General features: G+C 38.3%; 1 protein-coding gene across 1 annotated transcript; it reads left to right on the forward strand.

Annotated features, from left to right (window-relative positions):
* Positions 1 to 5,399: 5,399 nt before the first annotated feature.
* Positions 5,400 to 18,662, forward strand: LOC110809800 (neuronal acetylcholine receptor subunit alpha-5). The gene is made up of 2 exons (XM_022035728.2): positions 5,400 to 5,651; positions 18,351 to 18,662. Exons 1-2 carry the CDS (start codon positions 5,484 to 5,486, stop codon positions 18,396 to 18,398), a joined length of 216 nt encoding a protein of 71 aa, XP_021891420.1. The 5' UTR covers positions 5,400 to 5,483; the 3' UTR covers positions 18,399 to 18,662.
* Positions 18,663 to 18,984: the final 322 nt, after the last annotated feature.

The following is an 18,984-nucleotide window of genomic DNA, read 5'->3' on the forward strand; positions in this document are numbered from 1 at the left end:
CGGAAAGAGAGAGAGTGTGTGTGCGCTCTAGTCGGTCATCTATAAAAGGGAGAGATAGGAAAACATACCGAAATCGGATTATAGGAGGGGAAGTGAGATGCAGAGAGGGTCTGAAGAGGGTTTTGGCATGAGAAAAGAGACCGAAGGAGAGAGAGACAGAACAAAATGCAGGGAACGTGTTTTGGATGGAAGTGTGTGGGGTTACAGGGTGATTGAGGGTGATAGAGAGAAAAATGCAGTGAGGTGAGAGGAGGAAGAAACAGAGAGTAAGGGATGGTTTAGAAGAGGTGCGGGCTTGTAGGTGGTTAATAGAGGTGAGTTATTGGATGAGAGAGAAAGAGATTAAGAAGGTATAATGGAGAACAGTAACAGTGGGTGCGCGCGCGCGCGCAATACAAGTATATTTGTGTATTTAAAAATTGTATAGAGATGTTGACTACTTACAAATGTTGTAAATATAATTTAACTTGTATGTTTGATAAATATGCTTATATATGTGGTACTTGAGTATGATTGTGGAGATGATATGTTATTGGTTGTGATATTGGCTTAGAATTGGGACGCCGATATTAGTTATTGTTACTTAAAAAGGTAAGTCAATCACCGATACTAGTGACACCTGGGAGCTGCCAGACTAGTAACGAGTTGGGTCGTCGATATTGGTGACGGAAGATGTAGCGCCCGGACTGAGAAAAAAAAAAGCCACGTCAGCAGGCCCGGTCAGCAGTCCCGGCCAACCGGGACCTGCCACGTGGCAAAACCACGTCGTTCCAAAAAGAGCCACGTTGGTGATCCGCGTGGGCGCGATCGGACGGCCTAGATCAAGCGTGCGATCGGACGGCCCAGATTTAAACGCACGGACGTCCCAGATTTAATAAAAAACGGACGGCCCAGATTAAAACAAAATGGACGGCTGAGATCAAAAGGCAAGGGGTTATAAATAGAACCCCCACACCAGACCACAAACCCTAGCCGCCTGCCGCTCGCCGGAGAAGACGAACCAGAAGCCGGCCGCTGCCACCCGCAGCCGCACCGGAGGAACTTCCGACTGCCGATCGAGGTAAATTTCATACTCCCGACTCGTTTTTCCACGCTGATTCCTCCTGTGGCCAAATCGGAGCCAAAATCCCGGCCAAACGGCCGGAATGCACGGTCGAAGCCCTGCGGCGCCGCCGCGCCCTTCTCGGTTTTTGCCTCCGATGAGGCCCTTCCCGGCCTTCGTTTGATGCAATTTTTATATCACCGTGATCACCACTCTTTTCTCCACAGGTTGACTGGAGCCGAATCACCAAAACACGAACCTCGCCGGAGAGCCGCCACCGGTAAGCTCCGTTTTTCCGTGATTTTTTGGCCCCCCGAGGGCCCTAGGGTTGTTTTCTCGCAGGGACCGAAGTGAGTGTGGCCGAATTCGGCCGAAAACGGCCGAAAACAGCCAACCCGAGGCGAATCGCCGCCGCCAGCGGCGGCGCCGTCGCCGGAGCACGGCGGAGTCGCCGTGCCGGAGTTGCGATTTGGGCCGAAAGGGGCCCTGGGCCTAATTTAGGATTTTTTTGGAAACACGTGCAGGTACCAGTAGTGCGTTTCAGTTCCCCGAGAAAAATTCAGAAAAAATTAGGGACAGCCTGTAGGTGCACTGTGAAGCCGTGTTCGGACCCCAAAACGAGTAAGGACCCCTCACCCTATTTCCTATCACGGTTTTAAAGTTCAATAAATGATAAAACGGTATTTCATGAATCAACAAATGTGTGAAATTGCTTAAGGTCGCTAACGCAGCCCGAGTCTAGTATATTTGTCGGTTAACTGTTATTTGGCCTGTTTTACAGTCTTCAATGCAGCATGAGGTTCGATGTTTTCATTTTATAGTTTCGTGTGCATATTGTACTGTTTTATTGATTATGGATTGAATGACTGGGGTGTTGATACTCTATGTTGTCTGTTTGACATAAATTATCGTTTAGCTTGTTTGTATGTGATTGAAAATGCTGACTGAGGGAAAAGGCGAATGAAAGATTATGTGAATGGAAATTGTATAATGTGTTCAGCCTGACTAGATATCCTGGGAGATGGTGGACGGACCGGGTCCGTAGGGAACCCTACCGGGATTGTGGTCTCCCATACCGGATGTGGTATGGAGATCTTATGTGTTTTGGCGCCCATACCGGACGGGGTATGGGGACGACCCGTTTCACCCTCATACCGGACGGGGTAATGAGGTCTATGGTTTGGCGCCCATACCGGACGGGGTATAGGGACGGTCCTAGAATATGATCTCAAGTGTTAAGGATTAACGGGTAGCGGGACCCCTATGGATCCCCATGGATACTAGTGGGCTGGTGAATTAGGAAAATATGTTGTGAAACTATTGAATTACGAAGAGTGTGATAGGTATTATGTTATACAGTTCATATATATGTTTTCATGATGATGATGATGTTATTGCTTTCGTATATTGTTTTTATGAATTTCACCGAGGTAAGTAAATGGTAAAGGTTTTATTTTCGATAAAAGGATTTGTTGTAAATTATGCTCCATTGGTCTTTTTGTGTTTTCTACCCACATTTACCTCCGTGACGGTGAGATATCGTGATGTCTTTACTGAGCTAGTGTAGCTCATTCCTTATTTAATCATTTCAGATCAAGAGGACATCGTTCCCGAGCCGCTTCCGCAGGAGGACGACGAAGGGGACGCCTAAGGACTCCATAGTCACATTCGTAGTTTTTACTTTCAAGTTTCTCCTTTAGGTAGTTTAATCTTTTATATTTTGTGAGCACGTTTTGGTCTTAGTGTAAGGGATGTTATTCAAATTTTGACTTCGCTTCCGCATTTGACATTTATAATACAAATTCCATTATGAATTATCGAGGCTGTTACAGAAGAAAACAGTAACAGTGTGTGTGGGTAGCCAATTGGGGGTCAAATGGTGAGAAAAAGAGGTCACCGATATTGGTGACAACTGGGAGGGGGGTTTATCTTGGAGCAACAGTGTGGGTGAGTGGTCGGGTTAGGGTCGAGGGGATAGGTACATTGGTAATATTGGGAGTGGTTCAACATGGTGACTACACATAGTAAAGTTTGATAATTTTTTATTAAGAATATGTGATAATTACGGTAGAGGTAGATGTATACTGGTAGGAAAATTGGGTAGAAAAGATGGTGTGACCAATGGAACGAGGGGAAAACTAGGAGATTAGGCATTTAATTGGATTTCTATACTATATTTGCGATTTGAATTTACTGTGCTGAGTTTGTATATACTCATTTACTATCACTTATAGATGAAGTAGGACCGGCGACTAAACTAGAGTTGCGTGCTTTCAAACCTAGCGTATAGTGGAGACAAAACAGAGAGTATGACTAGTAAAACGGAATAGTTACATAGTTGGTAACAAGTAACTCATTTTTGAAATGAGAACTTGTGAATTCATAAACTACTATAATAATAGATATACAATGGAGAAATTTTAGAAATTGAATAACTTATTTCAAGTATTTTTTATGTGTATGATCGAATTTGTTTATGAAATGATGCATGTTATGTGACGTATACTAACAGGGTTGAGGTAAAGCTGCTGATGCAAAAAAAAAAGAGGGCATTATAAAAAAAATCAAGAAATTGAAACCTAATGGTGGTGGGGTTTCCAGATGCGGTGGCTCCGCCGGTTCTCTTTTGCGACTGGGATTCCTCATTCCATCAACCTACAGAAAACAGAACGATGAATACAATGGTAAAAAAATCTCACAAAACAGGAACCGAGAAGGGGCTCATCGGAGGAGGTTGCAGGTTTTGGACCGTGGCGGCTCCGCCGGGCTTTACCCGCAGTTTTTAGTTCACCTGCCATTCGTTTTGTTTTGATATGGCCACAGAGGTGCTCGAAATTGAATTCTGAGCGAGTAAGATAATTTTTACCTTTTTTTGGCGGTCGGAGGTAGCTCAAGTGCAATGACGATTGTCGGTCGGCTTCTTTTTTCGGCTCGGGGGGGGGGGGGGGGTTGAGCGGGCAAGGAGGGGCTGGCTGCTAAGGTTCGGATTCCGTGTGATGATAAATATTTATACCCATCCCACGTTAATCTGGACCGTTTATCGCGATCAATTTCGTCCATCCGATCTTGCCTAAAGAGAAAATGAATCTAAACCGTTCGATCGCGCCTGAGAGAAAAATGGATCCGGATTGTTTACGTGTACGTGATCGATTCTGGACCGTCTGATCGTAGGGCACGCGGATCGCCAGCGTGGCCTCCCATGTGGCATAGATGTCAACGTGCTTTACCACACGACTTGTTCTGCTTCGTCGAGGTTGCTGACTGGGTAGTTTTACGTAACTGAACTTTTTTTATTTGCACTTTGACTTTCTTGATTCTAATTTTTTTTTCAAAAACACCAACAAAACTCAAATTTTAATCTATTTTTTTAAAAATTATTTTCAATCTCGTTCTTAATTTATTTTTTTTTCTCAATATAACAAAAATTAAATTAAATTAAATTATAAAATATTTTTTATACATTTTTAAATTGCTAAAATTTATTCCAGATTAATTTACGAGTTCGAATATTACATGTGTTACTTATTTTATTTAGAATAATAAAAACCTAAAAAGAAAATACACACTTACAATGTTGCTTTTTAATATTTTATTTATTTTAATTAGCTGACATAGAAATGTGCGAAGATTGTCTACTACTTTTTTCTTATTTTAATTAATATATAATTATATGTAATTACTCAAATTTAGTTCATGAAGCGACATAAAGTCCCGGACAAATCAATGGTTTAGACACCGTTAATATTTTATTTTTTTAATTAAAAAACATTAGATTAAATAATTACCCGTCATCATTATTTTAATTAAAAAAATAATTATAATAATAACTCAATAATAAATGAAATAGAACTCGTGAATTTTAAATAGAAATTAAAAATTTAACCACTATGTTAATATATTAGTAATCATAATATTTTGTTAGTATTAATTCTAATAATAATTAGATATATAGATTCAATAATATTGTTATTTATTTATAGAATAAATGAACTAAATCAATAAATTAACATCTCTGACTATGCACATTTTATATTTCTACATTTCTAATAATAATAATAATAATAATAATAACAAAATATATAGTTTAAATAATATTCAGATTTATTTATTATTTTTTATATAATTTTTTAAATTATTAACTTCAATCAGTTAGTTGGTGGGTCGACCAATAATTAAGTAACTAGCCCATTTTACCAAAAATTCACATTACTGCATATCCAGCCCGCGAATCAACCTTTTGGCTGCGAGGCTCGTCTTATCAGTAAACGAAATCAGAGTAACGTATAATCCGATAAAAGGATAGTACTATATCTAGGTCCAAACAGTAAGGTTATACATAGGAGCTGCCGTTGAAACTTTTAAGCTCTACGCACACGCAGGAAAAAAGAAAATCAGCAGCAGCAGTAGCGAGAGGGAGAGATTAGTTCAAAGAGGAGAGAAAATGGGGGGAGGAATGGAAACGAATAAGAACAGATTCATTGAGGACTGGAGCACTGCGAGAGAGAACCTCGAGCACAACTTCCGATGGACTCGCCGCAATTTTGCTATCGTTGGCTTATTCGGCATCGCCATCCCGATCTTAGTCTACAAGGGCATCGTCAAAGAATTTGTATTCACATTTCCCTTTCTTCTCTATCTACGCAAGATCGAATTAATTTTGCAGTAAATTTGTTTATGGGATCTATAATTGTGCTATTTCCATTTCGTTCTGATTTGTTGAAATCTTAGGGTTTGGAGTTTAACTGCTCGCGTTGATGTTTGGGGTTTCTAATTTTATGATGTTGGGAGGGATGTGTGAGTACGTGTGTTTTATGAGCATGACCAAAATTTTGATTTCCATGTTACCTGTTTATTAATCAACATCTTAGGTTGCATTGCATTGTCGGCTATGTCTGTAGAATTAAGGACTCGTCACTGGTGCGTGAGAGTTTAAAAAATGACATAGCAGACAAGATAAGGGGAAAGATGAGGATTTATGTCTCCATGTTGAAGCGTTTCTTCTAGCTTTGAATATAAGGTCTTTCAAATAAGTTCTTCTGCGACAGGGAAGGTGGTATTGACTATTAACTACCTTCTAGGTAAAGAGTTGACAACTATCTTCTCTTTCCTGATGTTTATGAATATCAAGCAGTAACCATTAATTAGCATGTATAGTTGATTGGATAACAAATTGTCTACTGGAGGAGGAAGTGCATGAACTCCTTGTTATTTGTGTTTTATACTTGCAGACAAACGATTAATCTATTTGCTTTTTTATTCTTTATTTTGCAATAAACTTTTTGTGTCAACCATTTGTGGATTATGTTTCAAATCCGAAGTGTTTTTAGCCGACATTTCCCTTTCTGTAACTGTTTATATCGTATAGTTAGTCTATTTCCCTTTCTGCAACTGTCTTCATGTTATAGCTTTAATCGGTGCAGTGATCAATATTGTTATTTAACTTAACCCCACAAAGTAGTGAAAACATATTTCGTTATAATTATTATAGTGAATGATTGTTAGTTTAAATGGAGGAGTCGGTATTTTATATTTTAGTCTATTTTATATTGCGGGAAGTTCTCTGGAAAAAAAGGACTCTGTATTGGCCCAAGTTCGAAGTTAAGTTGATACTTAATTATTTCTTGGCATGGTCCTAGCAAGCAAACAAACAAGTCAGATCTAGGTTATTGTTTGGGAGGACAATTATATGCCAGTTTGAAGCTTTTAATTCCTCACCCAAGAGTTAAGTTACATGTTTTTCATGTAATTGGTGAGAACTTGGTTTTACATTTGGGATCCTTCTGGTGTTTGTTTATTTGAGTGCACATAATTGAAAAACCTGAGTGGTCTAGCTATTCAAAACCCAAAGACGTGTTATTAGAAACTGAAAATTTGTTCCATTGTCTGGTGGTTTGTTTTGGGGTTATGCCCAAAAATTGATCATAGTTTCAACCATGTTGCTTGAAGATGATATTTTTTAATATTTGGTTCTTCATTAATTTGTTTGAGCAATTTGGCTTCAAGTTTTTGTGTAGTTGAGCTTTTGATCTAGTTACAGGGTTAATAGAATTTCAACTTCACTGTCTGTAACTTGCAGTTATTATAAATGATGAACCTAAAGTTGGAGTTAGAGGTCAGAGAGGAATAAGGGAGACTTTCTGCTTTTCTGTTCAATTTGGTATTTGATGTCCTTAGCTATATGTCCTCAAGGACTGTTTATAAGGTTTTTGAGTGTGGTTTGCTTGTTCGGGAGGATATTATTCTCTTTTTTGCCTTGAATTGCAAATATCTTTCTTAACGTATATTGTTCTCATCGGTTTTTGTGGTTAATTTGAAGCTTATGTATTAATTTGGTAAAACTGCAAAAGCAGCTTTGCTGTTATTGCTGGGTTAACAGGGTTTACCATTTTGCATTTTTTAACCTATTAAAGCTTGCCTCTTGGGGGGTTAATCCCCATGTGAGTTCTTCTTGGAATTGTTTTTTGGTTAAGGTGTCTAAGCATCTATAGTGCTGGCAGGAAAAGGTGCTTTATTTTCTATAAGGTATTGGACCACACTTCTTCGAGTGTCTCCATCTTGTGTTCCCTTTTCTGGTCTGTATCTGTCTAGAACTTTAGAATCATGGTTTCATCTCTCTGGAGACTGGAGAAAGTTATGAGGGGTTCTTTTGGTTGTGGTAGGAGAGTCTTCTAAGGATAGATGGAGGTGTATTATCAGTTGTGAAAGGATGACATTTTTGATGTAGCATAAATTAGGGTTGATTTGCCTACTAAGAAATTCAGGAAAAGTGTCGGTATTACACCTAGGATTCTTAGGTATCACGACTAAGATTTGATTGAGCCACCCAATCAATTATGAGAAATTCTCAAATATATTATTGAATATTTGAATAATTAATAAGTGAAATTATAAAGTTATTTATAATAATCTCTAAATAGCTTTTCTTAAGTAGAATTATATTACGAAATAGTAAACTAGTAGAATTAGGGATACTAATTCTAATGAGAAACTAATACTACTAATATTCAGAATACTAATAAGAATAGAAATCCTAAATTACTAAAACTATAATAATACTTCTAAATAATATAATAGTAGACTCCTAAGTAATATAGTTGTTTTACATTTAATATAATTACAATTTCTAATTTATATAGGAAATCTAGTGCCAGCCTATTCTACATCAATTTTCCTTTTGAACCTTGTTCATGCAGAATATTTGAGCAAGTTTGTGTTCACCCAAAACTGTCAGGATGCTAAAGTTGGGTCAACCACTCCATGAAGAAATAAAAAGAAAAAGGAGGGAGAAAAAAAAGAAAGGGGAACCTGTGAGGAAGGAGAGGAAAAAACAAGGGGAGGGGTGACCAAGAGAGTTGAAGAGACTAAAATTTTCAATTAATTATGATGGTCAGAGAAAGGGGAGTAGGAGAATAGGAGGAAGTACAGTAGAAGAATAAATAATAATCGGAAAAATCATATACTGAAATGTTTGGGGAATTAATGACCGAAAGAAAAGACAAGTTATAAGGGGTTACATGAACAGGTAGCATCCTAATGTATTATGTTTGCAAGGAACAAAAATGGCGGATTTTTCGGATAAGGTGATTAGAAGCTTGTGGTGGGTTAAAGAGATTGGGTGGCAGGTCTTAGTTGCTAGGGGAATCGCGGGAGGAGTTATTGTAGTGTGGAGTGAGGAAAAATTAAGGAGGTGCCTGATTGGGAAGGTTTAAAGTAGTGTAATAAAGACAAAGCTCCAGGGCTAGATGGTTCAACATGGGATTCATTCAAGAATTTTGGCACATCATGAAGGGTGATATAATGGAGGTGTTCAAGGAATTGCATAAGAACGGAACATTTGTTAAATCACTGAATTCTTCTTTTTTGGTTCTCATAGCCAAGATGGAAGGGGCAAAAAACATGAGAGACTTCAGACCTATAAGCTTGGTTGGGTATTTATTTTTATTTTTTTTTGAAATAAAAAGTGTGAAATAATATTAACATGGTACCAAACAATCGGGGGTACCACCCTTATACAAAGCTTTACAGTGTTAGTGAATCAATGACATGCCCAAAATCCACATCACTAATCATGTCATGTTCTAATAATAAAAACCCAAAATAATGCAATCACCTATCTTTCAAACTATACAAATCATTAGCTTTACCCTCAAAAGTTCTAGAATTTCTCTCATTCCAAAGAAACCAAAACAAAGATAAAAGAATTAGATTTTTCAACTTTCTCTCAACATGCATCCCATCCCAAGCCCACAATTCCTCCCTAATAGATCCAGCCATGACCCAGTTAACATCAATCATACTAAAAATAGCATTCCACAATCCAGGGGCCACGGGACACCGCAACAGAACATGCACATAGCTTTCCTCATTAGCCATACACAAATAGCACTGGTTTGGAATGACCAACTCCCTAGTTTTAAGTTTATCAATTGTCAAGATGCATTCTCTACTTGCTTCCCATGCAAAAAAAAGCAACTCTATGGGGAACTTTCGCCTTCCAGATCTGCCTAGAGGGAAAATCAAAACTTATCATGTTGTTTTTGTCAGTTAAGTGCTTGTAATAAGATTTGACTGAAAATACAACGCTCTTATCCAACTTCCACAGCATCCTGTCCTCCCCAGCAGACAACTGTTGAGCAGCTAATAACAGTAACAAATTTTCAAATTCACTGAGTTCCCAATCCTGCAGATTTCTCGAGACATTGATCAGCCATCAGCACAACCATTATTAATCTTGTAAGTATCCTGAATCAGCATATTTTTTGTCTGAGAAATGGAAAAAATTCTGGGAAACCTCATTAAACACGTATTATCCATCCAAATATCTTTCCAAAATCTGATTTTATTGCCCCTGCCAGCCTTCCACAGCAGATTCTCCAGAAAACTGGGCCACCGCATCAAGAGTTTCCTCCATAAACTTGTACCATGGGCTCTTCTAAGCCTTGTGACCCCACTGTTGTCCCAAACGAGGTCACCCCAACGGATCCAAACAATCTGTCTCCATAATCTGTCTTCCTCAAATAAATAACGCCATAACCATTTCCCTTGGAAAGCCACATTTAAATCAACAATAGACATGATTCCTAAACCTTCACACTTGATCGGTTTTTTGATTTCCTCCCATTTAACTAGATGAAATTTATGATTCTCATCATTGTCACCCCAAGGAAATCTGCATTGTATATTTTCCATCTTTTTAACAATATGCACTGGAATCGAAATTGTAGACAAATAATAGATCGGTAAGTTAGCCATGGTGTTTTTTATTAACGTAAGTTTCCCCCCTTTGAAAAGAAATTTCCTCTTCCAACCAGCCAACCTATTCTCACACAATTCCAAAACAGGTTCCCATGGAACACTGCTTTTATACTTAGCTCCCAACGGCAAGCCAAGATATTTAATTGGTAACTTGACTTCTCTACATTCCAAAACAGCTGCAAATACTCTCCTATCCCCTTCATTGCCCAATTTAATCTATTCAGACTTTTGAAGATTAATTTTCAAACCCGACACCCCTTGAAAGCATGGTAAAATACACCTCAAATGAAGGAGGTTCCTCAAATCAGGATGACAAAAGATTAAAGTGTCATCTGCAAATAAGAGATGGGACACATCAAGGGTGCTGCTGCCACGGCCAACACAGACACCTTTAAACAGTTGTTGTTCCCGAGTCTTATTCAACAACCTGCCCAACGCTTCCATAACCAAGATAAAAAGCAAAGGAGAAAGTGGATCCCCTTGCCTTAAACCTCTAGAAGCCGTCAAGAATTCCGATGGACCCCCATCAATAAGAACAACAAAGGATGTTGTTGTCATGCAAGTATGCATCCAAAGTCTCTATTTTGGCCCAAAACCAAATCTTTCAAGCATGTAATCAACAAAACTCCAACTAACATGGTCATATGCCTTCACCATATCAAGCTTTCGAATGATTCCCTCTTTTCTATTAGTCACAATATCATCAACAATCTCATTAGCAGCCATAACAGCATCAAGGATTTTCCTTCCCTCCACAAATGCATTTTGGTTGTCACTAATAATTTCCCCAAGCACCTTAGAAAGTTTTCTAGCCTAACTTTTGCAATAATTTTGTAAACACAGCCTACCAAACTTATGGATCTGAAATCACCAAACTCCTTAACCTCCTTCTTTTTGGGAATAAGAGCAATAAGGTTAGAATTAAGAGCCCTAACAAATTTACCAGTTTTGTATAGCTCCCTAAACATCTCAATAACATCATCTTTGATCACATACTAGAATTTCTGCATAAATTTCATATTGAAACCATCCGAACCCGGAGCTTTGTCCCCATTACACAGATCCAAGCTCTCCTTAATCTCCTCAGAAAATTCTATTCAGCCTTGTTTTATTGGTCTCAGATAATCTCCTGAAATTGATATCTTCCATGGTAGGCCTTCTCAAATGTTCTTCTTGATACAACTTGGCAAAATAATCTTTGGCAGCCTTTCTAATCTCTGTATTTCCAGTGACTTTGTTACCATCAACCCAGATTTCAGGTATAAAATTGTTTCTTCTCCTATTGCTGGCCATTATATGAAAGTACTTCGTGTTACGGTCTCCTTCTTTAACCCACCTTTCTCTAGACTTTTGTTTCCAAGAAATCTCATCGGCTTTGCATAGGTTTGCTAGGTCTAACTTCAGACTCTTTCTCTTCCCAGTCATACAGTTATCCAGCACACCTTCCCCCTCCATCAGATCAATCTCATTTATTTCCTGCACTATATTATTGAATGCCTCCCCTTCCTTTAATTTTTCTTCCTTGGTCCAGACCTTGATCACATTCTTAACCTCCTTCAATTTTCTAACCGATCTAAAACTTGTGTTGCCATGAATAACAGTTTTCTTCCAAACTTTTCAATCAACAAAACAAATTTCATGTCCGATAACCATCTATTTTCAAAACAGAAAGGAACAGGCCCCTATTGGATCCCATCCGTATGAAGACAGATAGGATAATGATCAGATGTGGGCCTTTGGAGTGTCTTCTGAATAACTCTTGGTAATTGTGCCAAAAAAAGCGGGGTTAACCAGAAATCTATCAATTCTGGAACATACAGGTTGGATCCTCAAATTTGTCCAAGTCCATTTTCCACCAGAAAGAGGGAGATCAACTAATTCCAGTTTATCCACCAACTCCCTAAACTGGACAGCATCAGCCATCCTTATATTATTGTTGTTTCTGTCCTCTCCACATAGTGTCATGTTGAAATCCCCCCCAACAATCGAGAAGTCACCCCATTTCCTCCTATTATCTTCAAGTTCCTTCCTCAACTTCTCCCCCTCAATGTTGCCCCGACAGTACACACCAGTGAAAGCCCACTCACAATTTGAATGATTACTCTTAAATAAACATGATAAAGTAGTCTCCCCTTTAATCACCTCTAAACATTTCACATTTTCTTCATTCCACATGAGGATAATACCACCAACCGTACCAACCGCTGGGATACGGTGCCAACCAACCTCTTTCACCCTCCACATGCTGCAAACAGTCTCATCTAAACATCGTTCCAGTTTTGACTCCTGCAGGCAAACAATATCCAGCTTCCATTTTGCCAAACAACCTCTAATGATCAGCCTCTTGCCACGTCAATTAATACCCCTCACATTCCAAGAAATTATTTTACCAATCGCAAAATCAATAGGTTTTTTTCCCTCCCAGACTCTTCACCCTCTTCCTCTTCCCCTCATAGTTTACTGTTGATTCAAGTCTTTTTAATTCTCTTGGAGTACCCTCAACAGTTTTTTTCTTTCCTTTCGGCAGTATAAGGCTCATTTTCTTTTTTTCATTTCTTCTCTTTTCTATCTCAGAAAAAAATAGAAAAACTTGAGCTTTCATACATTCCATAGAGATCCCCGTAGCTTTACGGAACTTCTGAATATTTTGAGACACCCACAGCGAACACCTTGTCGCAATCCCGTCCTCGATTTCAATTCCATCTAAAGCTCAAAGCAAGAATTTCTTCAACTTCAGGATCCACCAATGGGACAAGCTCCATGATTTGTTCTTCGTCTTCATACAAAACCATTGCCTGACCTTGACCTTCGACCTCCTCTTCTCTGTCAGGCTCTTCCACATGGGATAGCACATTGTCGAACTTCTCTTCTTCATCTTCACTTGATTTCGCATCGCACCGCCCTGATGTTAGCACCTTCTCATCCTCCGTATCTACCACCAGCAGAGGATCTAGGGTTTCAGTCTCCGTATCTACCACCAGCATATTTTTCTCCACTTCTGTTTTCGACAATCCGGGTCCCTCACCTTTTAATTAATATAGAAAGTTTTGGTTAGGAAAATGTCCAAGGTATTGGGGTAAGTAATTGGGGAGAGTCAACATGTATTTGTGGATGGGGGGCAAATTATGGACACTGTGCTAATGGCAAATGAAGTGGTGGATGAGCTATTGTGTAGAAAGAGGAAGCGGGTTCTGTGTAAATTAGACATGGAAAAAATTTATGATCATATTTGTTAGGATTTTGTTGAGTATATGTCGAGGAGGTTGAGATTTGGTGAGAAAGGGAGATAATGGGTGCATGCTTATATGATTTCTACTTCTTTTGTCATGCTTGTAAATGGGGGTGCTTCATTTTTCTTTAGGGCAACAAGAGGGTTGAGGCTGGGGGATCCACTATTACCTTTTATTGTTCATTGTGGTTATGAAAACAGTCAATAGACTGTTACTGAGGACTTGAGAGATTGATGTAATCAAGGGAGTGATGGGGGGAAGGAATATTGATTTGACAGCAATAACCCATCTATTTTTTGTTGATGATACTCTTATCTTTTGTCAATCAGATAAGTAGATGGTACTTAATATCATGGGTATATTGTTGTGTTTTCAAGCGGTATCGGGATTGAACATCAATTTGAATAAATCAGAATTAGTGAGGTTGGGTGAAGGGAGGGATTGGGGGAGTTTGGCAAGTGTTTTGGATTGCAGAACAATGGAGCTTCTAATAAAATACCTTGGCTTTCCGTTATGTTTCTCACACAAAGATGAGAGGGTTTACAATGTTAGAGGAAGTATTTGGAGAACTGGGAAGCTGCCAGAGGAAATATCCTTACTATTGATATGTTGAAGAGGAGAGACAAGATTCTACTTAACAAATGCTATCTTTGTAGAAGTGCTGAGGAATCGTGTAATCACTTACTGAATTGCCCGACTATTTACAATATTTGGACAACTATCTATAGGATTATGACGATTAATTGAGTTATTACAGAGTCGATTGACAAGGAACTATGGACGTGGTCGCGTGTATGCAAAAAGAAAAAACTTTTATTCTTAGTTCCGCTAACCATTTTTTGGCTAGTGTGAAATAAAAGAAATATGAGAGTTTTTGAGAATATTGAAACTAATTTTGTAAAAGTTAGAAATAGATGGATTAACACTTTTTGTTCTATTTTGTTAGGTCATGACATAAAAGATTGGGAAGAGATTGGGATAGTCATCGACCACTTGACTGATATGTAATTATTTTGTATATGGGCAGTACTCCATTGGTATATTATCTATAATAATATACTTCTATTTTATTTCAAAAAAAAAAAAAGAACAAAGATGAGAGAGTTTGGGAGCTGATGATCAAGATGTTGAGAGGAGACTGACGGGGTGGAAGAGGAAGTTCTTGTCTAAAAGGGAAATATTAATACTGTTAAGGAGTACTTTACAAAATCTTCCTACTTACAATTAATCACTGTTAACAATTTTGGTGAAAGTGGCAAAAAGGTTGGAGGCAATCTAATGCAGATTCCTGTAGGGAGATGAAGAAGGGAGGAGAAAATATCGCTTGGTGAGATGAGAGGAGGTCAAAAAACCTGTTGCCTCTAGAGGGTTGTAGTTGAGATCCTTTGTTGAGTTAAATCAAGCTCTAGAAGGGTAATAGTTGTGGAGGTACTTGTGGAAAGGTAATAGGATGAGGAGAGGAGTGATTGATGCGAAGTGGGGGACTTGGGATTGGGGTGGGGTGGGGTTAATGGAGAGAGTGCTAGACCATTCAGGGCGGGGTTTTGGAGAAAGATGAGTAAGGGGAGACGAATTCTCAGGAGTGCATCCCATGGAAAGTTGGAAGAGGGAACAACATTTCGTTTTGGAAAGATGAGTGGCCCAAAGGGGGAAAGCTCAGTATTCAGTTTCCTCATATTTATGCCATTGCCCGGTGCAAAAACATCATTGTCGAGGAAGCGTACAGAGTTGGGACAACAACAGGGAATGGAACATCAGTGTTATTAGAAATCTTAATGATTGGGAAATTGAAGAATATGAGAACTTGCTTAGACTACTGGCTACCGTTTCTATGAATGAGAACAGTGATCAACCATGGTGGAAACTAAAGAAGAAAGGAAACTTCAAGGTCAAGTCCTATTATAGGCACCTGGTTAAACATAATGGAGATGTGGACAACTTTCTGGCCAGACAAATATGGAGGGTGAATGTCCCTCATAGAGTTGCATTTTTTGCTTGAGAAGCGGGTAGAGAATATGTATTGACCATTGATAAATTAATAAGGAGGGCTAAAATTCTAATGAATGGATGTTTTATGTGTAAAACGGATGCGGAGTCCTGTAATCATATTCTTTTATGGTGTTCGGTGGTCTACAATTTATGATCCATGGTTTATGGCTTTTTGGCATTAACTGGGTTATAATAGGCACCGTTTGAGATGGATTATGGGCTTGGGGAATGAATTAGTAGGGGGAGGGAATTTGTGAATCTCATTCCACTTTCTATCTTTTGGATCGTGTAGAAAGAGAGAAATCAAAGGGCTTTTGAGGGGGTTGAAGATGAATTTGACAGGATTAGGGATAGACGGCTACACTATATGAGATCTTTGTGGTTAGATCATGATATTAATAGGGAGGAGGATTTTGGGATTTTTATAGATATATTGACTGAATTATAAATAATTTTTATACATGGGTAGCATCCCTTGGTGCTATTGTATTAATATACTCGTTATACTTTTTATTTCAGAAAAAAAGTTGATAGATTCTTTCATCTATTCTGTTCAATATTGGGGAATGGTTCTTTTTTCTTTTTCTTTGTAGAAGGACCACTGACTGGGGGATCCTATCAGGAGTTCTAGACATGGACTCTGATATGTCAATGGTATTTTAGTTTTATGATTGGGATAGGTGAGAAAAGAAGTTGAGGAGATGAGAAGAGAGAGAACAGAGCTAGGTCGAGAGGAGAAAGAGAGAGAGTGTACTGTGCTATTAAGTCTGCAAAAAAAGAGTGTACTGTGCTATTAAGTCTGCAAAAATTACTTTCGATCGTCGCCTACAGCTTATTTATAGTTGACTTATTACACTTAACAACTTGCTAAATAGTCCCAACAGATCTGTTCAACTACTAACTGATGCCATTCAACTGCCATAACTGTAACAGTTTCAGCAGATTCTGTTCAACAACAAACTGATACCATTCTTCTTCCCACATTGACAGTTAACCTTTAAAATTTTACTGACAATACCCGCCCCCCAAAATTGCTGTTGGAGGAATTCAAAATCTTCCCAAGTCCGGTCTTCTGCTGTACACCTACTCCATTGAACTAAGACAATCTTTTTCCTTACCATCGTTGATAACTTGCCTGCGTTACAAGATGTGAGCAAGCTGGACAATTGTAGTTCCAGTAGAATCATAACCAGAAAGGTCTTCAAAGAAATCATGCTTTCTTGGAAATTTTTTTTTCAACAGGGATACATGAAAGACCGGATGAATCGTTGAAGTGTCTGGAAATTTCAACTTGTAGGTGACATCACCAATCTTTTGAACAACTTCAAAGGGCCCGTAGAAATATGGAGAGAGCTTGGAGTTGCGAGGACCCATAACAGAGATTGCTGAAAAGATTGGAGTTTCAATTTAGTCCTTTTCATGAAACTGTCTTTCAGTCTGATGCATATCTGCAAACTTTTTCATTCTATTCTAAGCTTCTATCAACTTCTGCCTTATCATTTGGCTCATCAGCTGCTTTTCAGCCATCAATTGCTCTACAACCTCCAAGGAAGTTGTGAATTCCATAACATATGTAAAATGAGGAGCCATATGCCCACTTGAAATGGGGTGAGTTTCAACCTAGAGTGGTTGGTAAGTTGTGTTGTACCATCATTCAGCCAAGGCCAACCATTTAGTTCAAACTTCAGGTTTTTGATGAGTCATGCACCATATATGCATGTCAATACACTAATTGAGGCGCTCAATCTAACTATCTGTTTTAGGGTGGTAAGTAGGTGAAAGATGAAGAGCAGTTCCTGTTAACTTAATAAATTTATGCCAAAAGAGACTTATAAAAATTTTGTCACGATCTGACACCAGCACTTGTGGAGTGTCATGCAGTCGACAAGCATGCTCCAAAAAGAGCCTAGCAATCCCTCGAGCTGTGAAAGGGTGGGGTGTTTTAGGCCAATAAAATTTTATCACATCTGACAGTCACTTGTTTTTTCGTGGTTAGGTGGCTTAAAGTGTTTGCTCTGGGTTGTTTTTTTTCTTCTTTTGCCATTTTTGGGTGTGCTTTGGGTTCGTCTCCCTAACCTAGATATCTTTATATCCAATACTTGGTGTGGTTTTGGGAGGAATAAGGTGCAATAAGGTGTTCTGCTGGGGTATATGTCTTAAGGTTAGAATGTAATGGTAGAGTATTCAAGCAATGAAATGATCATACTTTGGGCAAAATGTTGTCTTATTGCTTCACACAAGAACTTAGGCCACTCAAGGTTTATTTTGGGTCTGTCTTTGTCCACTTTGCAAAAAGGATCATTGTTAGTTTGTCTCAATCTCTTTATTTAGTCTCTTTTTGTTTCATTTTTGTTTCTTGAGTTTTGGCTTGTTCGTGTAACCTGGATATCTTTGTGTGGTTTTGGGAGGAAAGAGGGTAAGGTGTTGCTCTGGGATATAGGTCATAAGGTTAAAATGTAATCCTGGAATACTCAAGCAATGGTTTCATCCAATGAACATGCTGGAGAGAGTAATTTTATTTTTGCTGCCGTTTAGATTAAGGCTTTTGGTTTGTTTTTCAAGGCTGCCATTATCCACTTTGCAAAAAGGTTTTTTTATTTCTTTTGCTGGAGGATACCTTCTCTTCTGTATCTCGTTAAAAGGCTTTCTCTTATTTTAATGGTAATATTTATTCTTTTACAAAAATCAACCTTTTATACCTTGTCTTAAATTCAGTTTAAGAAAATGAGTTTCCTTTTAATTTAGTTGGGGGCCTATTATATAGGCTTCATAACGATTTTCCTTTGTTTTTATTTCCAACTTGCTAAATGAAACATTGGTTACTGTATCGACAGCATATGCAAGATGAAGATGCTGGCAGGCCATACAGGAAGTTCCTATGAGTTTTCTGCTGCCGAATGTGTACCGCAATAATTTTGAGCAAAGTGAAAGTGGGCTTTCCTTGGGACCACAAAAGTTTATCATTTTCTGCCAAATTAGGTGCTTGCTTTCATTGATCTCTAGCTTACAGTTATGTACTTTGGATTCTGCTTATTTTCTAATAATTTCGCCGTTGTTAATGTTGCAAGTTTCTGTTGCATTGCATTAGTTTGATTGTGCTAATACTTTGTTGGGTTTGCTTTCAATGAACTTCTGGAGCTTAATCACGAGTTCTTTCTCTGTGGCTGTCTGCACCTATTGACATGCAGATTTTGGTTATGTTTGGAAGAATTTCAGAATTTTTTTCAACTTATTTGTAAATATACACTCAGACTATGTCGGGAACAAAATGAAGATTTTGTGGAACCATTTGCAATTTAAGATATGGTTCAACTAATTACAAAATTGATTGATTTGTTAAGAAGTGAGATGGTAGAACTTAAAATATATTACTCTAATTTTTACTTGAATTTTCACAAGATTTCAATGGTTACCATCTTTGATCGTTTTAATTTTTATTAAGTGTAAATTTGTAAATGAAATTTATGT

The sequence above is a fragment of the Carica papaya genome, chromosome 7 (assembly GCF_054855325.1).
Source record: "Carica papaya isolate Zhongbai chromosome 7, ASM5485532v1, whole genome shotgun sequence".
Classification (NCBI taxonomy): domain Eukaryota; kingdom Viridiplantae; phylum Streptophyta; class Magnoliopsida; order Brassicales; family Caricaceae; genus Carica; species Carica papaya.